Source organism: Festucalex cinctus, chromosome 20 (assembly GCF_051991245.1).
Source record: "Festucalex cinctus isolate MCC-2025b chromosome 20, RoL_Fcin_1.0, whole genome shotgun sequence".
Lineage (NCBI taxonomy): Eukaryota > Metazoa > Chordata > Actinopteri > Syngnathiformes > Syngnathidae > Festucalex > Festucalex cinctus.
In genome coordinates this window covers 21,344,465-21,349,228 of record NC_135430.1, presented here as the reverse complement: position 1 = coordinate 21,349,228, position 4,764 = coordinate 21,344,465, and the positions used below count along the sequence as shown (strand labels likewise).

The 4,764-nt window shown below is 39.7% G+C and overlaps 2 protein-coding genes across 5 annotated transcripts in view; one reads left to right on the top strand and one right to left on the bottom strand.

Moving 5' to 3' along the window:
* The first annotated feature begins 548 nt into the window (after positions 1-548).
* On the top strand, positions 549-2,720 carry sec61g (SEC61 translocon subunit gamma). The gene is made up of 4 exons (XM_077509517.1): positions 549-712; positions 1,012-1,110; positions 1,200-1,302; positions 1,908-2,720. Exons 2-4 carry the CDS (start codon positions 1,017-1,019, stop codon positions 1,915-1,917), a joined length of 207 nt encoding a protein of 68 aa, XP_077365643.1. The 5' UTR covers positions 549-712; positions 1,012-1,016; the 3' UTR covers positions 1,918-2,720.
* The window catches only part of tpk1 (thiamin pyrophosphokinase 1), a 38,908-nt gene continuing 36,399 nt past the window's right edge, over positions 2,256-4,764 (bottom strand). For all 4 annotated transcript variants that reach the window (XM_077509513.1, XM_077509516.1, XM_077509515.1 and 1 more), the window contains one exon: positions 2,256-3,874. In XM_077509513.1, the coding sequence (XP_077365639.1) occupies positions 3,729-3,874 (146 nt within the window). In that variant the 3' untranslated portion in view covers positions 2,256-3,728. The remainder of the gene's footprint in view (positions 3,875-4,764) is intronic.

Below are 4,764 nucleotides of genomic sequence, written 5' to 3'. Positions count from 1 at the left end.
TAGATGGTGTCCATTTCTTTTTCAAATAGCATGATGTAGAATGTAACACAAATACTTTACTTAAATGTATCACTGCTAAATATTTACTGGGGTGAACAATGAATGGAGAAGAAAAAAAGTTCTAATCTAAGTCACATGAGAGATTATGAACACCCGTGGAATGTAGTACTGGCAAATTGAGTTGTCATAGTTACGGGCCAGAAGTTATTTAAAATGAACCAAATTTGGATTACAACGACAAGATAAATGAATAAGATCAAATGATGTAAGATTGAAAGGATTTAAAAAGATCTCTGCGCCAATTATTCTCACTTGACATCCTTCCAAAGTCATTTGAAGAGTGAAAATAGACAAAAAAAAATAGCCATTTACAATTATAGCACCACACTGCCAGCACATACAAAAATAATAAAACTACAACTCCCTAAGAAAATAATGCTCAAAAGAACTGAACCAAAAGAAGGGGTAGAGTACATGAAGGAAGCGGTAAGGTGTATTTCTGACAACATATTACAGTATTCTAGCGTTCCTACAAACCACCCCTAGCCGTTAGGGGGCAGTGTGCACAACACTTTACACGACAGCAGAAACGAGAAAGAATTTAGGCGCATGCGCGTGTAAAGTCTACGTCAGCTCTTCTAACATAACCACAGTTGAGCTACGTGGCTTCTATCCACTCCACTCTCATATCGTCAAACACGACCACGACAAGGTAAGAAATGCAACACGCAATAATCTAGATTGAAAAAAACAGATGCAAGCAGCAAAATGTTTTATTTGAGGTTTTTGTGTATTTTCTATTTTATATGACTTCGACATTGTAGCTTGTATTCACCGTCCTAGACAGGCGAAATACACGTTAATTGTCCTAAAGCCACATCTTTTCTGTAATCAAGTCTCCACATTACTTGAAAATAATTTTTATTTAGTGATGGGTGAGGCAAATGTCACCGTCAGCATTCGATAGCGATGAGTTAGCTAACAAGAGTTTTGCGATGCTTCTTGTCTTAGCTAAAATGGATCAAGTAATGCAGTTTGTGGAACCCAGCCGGCAGTTTGTCAAAGACTCCATAAGGCTGGTAAAGAGATGCACAAAACCAGACAGGAAAGGTTTGTACAGTCGTTGGATCATCATTACTGTATTTGTGGTGAACCCACTAGTAGATTTCAATTGTGAATATTTGTGCTTACCTTCCCAGAATTCCAGAAAATTGCAATGGCCACAGCGATTGGGTTCGCCATCATGGGTTTCATTGGATTCTTCGTTAAACTGATCCACATCCCCATTAACAACATCATTGTGTAAGCTACTGCAACAAATCAGTGTTTAAGGCTTCCATCTAATTAACACCTTAAAATACAAATTTTTCTACTAGTTGTCGACTGAAGATGACCTACCCTGTGCTGAGGAAGTGTGTCGCGACCAATCATACCTCAGTTTGCTGACCAAATCCAGAAAACAGCTGAGCCATGATTGGTCATTACCTACTTCCTCAGCACTGGTGATGTCATCTTAAGTCGACAGCAAGTGGAAAAAGTATAATTGTACAAGAAAAATAATTAAGTTATCAAGTTCATTCTGGACACAATATTAGCTTTTTACTGATGAAAATAGCTCAATGAGTCAAGTATCCTTTGAACGGGTCCAATTTTCTGAATAATTACTAAAAATATGTTATCTACCTATTCCAGTTAATATCTAGCGCAGGGATCAGCGACGTGGCTCTCAAGCCGCATGCGGCGCTCTAGTCTTTAGTGACGCCCAAGTGGGGGAGTCATCAATGTTGTCTTAAATCAGTTTGCTGTTTTTGTTACATAGTACAAAAGACAGCAATCTCACAAAACTTGCTTCCATATCCAGAAGTATGTGCAAATCGTAATGGCATTGCTCTCATTTTGTCTTGCAGTGGTGGTTAAACATCCAGGACCGGAAGACAGCTGTGCAAAGTCGTGATGGTGGACTGAAGGGATGACATTAACATTCTGTTGACATTTTTCTCTCACTTTGTAAATAAAACACACAGGGATGCACGATAACGAGAGGCAAATAGATCGATGCATGGGGGGGGGTATGATTTGACTATGGTTCAATTTTTAAAATAGAATGATATATCAAGCGGCTCACATTTGAGGGGGTATGATGAAATCACTGTCATTTTTCAAAACCAGATTTTAATACAACCAACGCCAGCACTGTATATATGTATTCTTACCATACAATTTTTTTTTTTAAATGAAACAAAAGTCGGGGTCCCATATGCTCCTTTGGCTCAACACAGCCTCACCTATAGCAAGCTTGCAGGCAGTGCTAGTGAGCCCACATTCATTCACAGCCTAGAGCAGTCCAAACTCAGTCCTGAAGCTCATCAGCAAGCTTTGCATAAGCCTAATAACGATCCTGCTCATTGGAACAGGTGCATTGGAGCAGGAAAACATCCAAACCTGCAGGACTCGAGGACTGAGTTTGGACACCACCAGCCTAGATTCAGGGTCACCAACATGCTGCCCCCAAGGACCACATGTGTCAGCATTTTACAAAAAAAAAAAGCTCCCCAGTCATCAGGCATTGTATTTTTCTAGGAATGTTGTATGTGATTTGAAAATGTAACCAATGGAGGAGATTAATAGAAGTCTTAAAACTTAACAGTTGGCCAATCCCATCCACCCAAAATCGGTCCGATAGTTATCGTGCATCCCTAAAAACACAATGGAAACTCTTAGATGTGTCCTTTATTCCAACGCTCTTCTGAAAACTTGGAGGTGACTTGTGTGTTACTAAGAGGAATTTACAATCACTTTTGGTACATTTCTCACTAGCACGGCTAAGTTTAAAACAGTGGTTGTAGGGGTGGTAATCTTTGACTGTCTCACAATTTGATTCAATTCTGATGAACACACAAAACGAAAATTACAATGTACACTTAAATGCAAACACTTTGTTTAGCTTGTTTCCCCGAACTTAGCTAGCTCAAGGCTAACGCACAATGTGACGCGCCATTGACTTTTTAACGCTTATCACTCGAATAAACGGCTATTGAAAACGCTTCAGAAATGTATACACAGAAGCACATTAACATTACTCACCGGCATATGAAACATTTATGTACATACAAAAACATTTATTGGCATTTTCATGCCATATCCTGAGCGTGACTTTTTCTTCTACTCTAATGTAGCTGTAACATAACTATCAGAATGCGCGGAACCACACTGCCCCTAAGTGGCCAAATCGTGCACAACATAAACAGCGCTCTAAATAAAGGCACACACAAGGGTAAGGCAGCATATAATAAATGAAATCGATTTGAGGACATGTTATACTTATTCTAAATCGTAGTAAATGAAAATAGCGATTCTTATGAGGATATATATATATTTTTTTTTGCACACCTCTCACACAGCTGGGCTCTAGCTCACCTGTGACCATAATGAGGAGAAGCGGTATAGATGATGCACGGTTGGTTAATACCTTGCTTCCATTGATAGGTATGAGCGGAACATGCAGTCTTGAGCAGGGACAAATTGTCTTCGACAAAGTTGGACCTTGATAGAAAACACAATCAGCCATGAATTTACAAAGCCAGTCTTTTACTTCATACAGGAAAATCTCTTAACTTAAATAAAGCTAGTTTGGCATAAAAATGAAGATTTTGACGTTACAGTTCAACTGCAACGCTTAGGACAAGTGCTATTAAAAAATGGATTAAAAAAAAAAAAGAATGGATGGATCATTGCAGTCGTTTCATGATGCCCATGCTCCAAAGCAAAGGCTGGTCTGTGCTGACTGTTACGCATTTCCTGGGTTGTCCTGGGGAAACCGACTCGTAGGTGTTGGAGGTGCTCACCAGCTTCCCAAACTGCAGAACCTGGTTATCTGGATGACAGACACGAGAACAAATTAATGCAGCTTCGAGTGAGATAATAAATACATAAACATTGTTCATTAAATTGGGTACATAAACTTACAAATGCAAATAAATATATCATCCTAATTTTCCAATAAAGCGACATTTTGGACACCTTGTATGCTCACAGGTGAAAGTGAAACGTGTCCAACAGTGACCTCAAGTGGTCAAAGTAAGAATTTCAAACCTGAGGAAAACCAAGGACCACTTCAGCCCGCTTCCTTCTTCAAAATAATGTTTCATCGGAAATAACAGTGACTGCCCTTCAGCGTGCCAGCAAATAGTGAAATATGACTTTGCATGTCACCATTCCATTTAGTATTACATTTGTTCACACGTCATTTGTCGTGAGCAAGTTGAGCAGAAAAGCGCCCTGTGAGTGGATGTGTTGGACTGTGTCTAATAGAACAAGGGCAAAGCTCGGGAGGCAGACGTAAGACAATCACTTTCATTTACTTTTTAACACGGCGGACTGCTCTTGCATGTTCCCGCGGTCTGCGGCAAATTAGATGTCAAATAAATAATGTACAAGCAATTTTTGGCCCGACAGTTCTGCTATCGAGTCAAATTAAATGTGGGGATCAGAAGGTGTTTTAGGTTTAGTGGTCCAGATGATTCAGTGCAGTGCAGTCGTACCAGCGTCGCGCCACGCGTTTGCCACCCGAGCTTACCCAACTTAATCCACCTCTTAATACTCCCGTTATCACGTCGCAATTATAAAACCATCAATACTGGACAAAAATGCAATGTCGAGCTTTTCTGGAAAAAGTCCACCTTGAAAATGGATTTTCAAGTCAATTTCTTCGCCGTCAGCCATACTGTGGACATAAAAACTTAAAATTGTGTGTGCGGATTGCTA

Excerpts from the sequence above, each read along its gene's own strand:
- sec61g (XM_077509517.1), top strand. The coding sequence starts at position 1,017 with ATGGATCAAGTAATGCAGTTTGTGGAACCCAGCCGGCAGTTTGTCAAA. Across the intron at positions 1,111-1,199 it reads CACAAAACCAGACAGGAAAG|AATTCCAGAAAATTGCAATG; the intron begins GTTTGTACAGTC and ends TTACCTTCCCAG.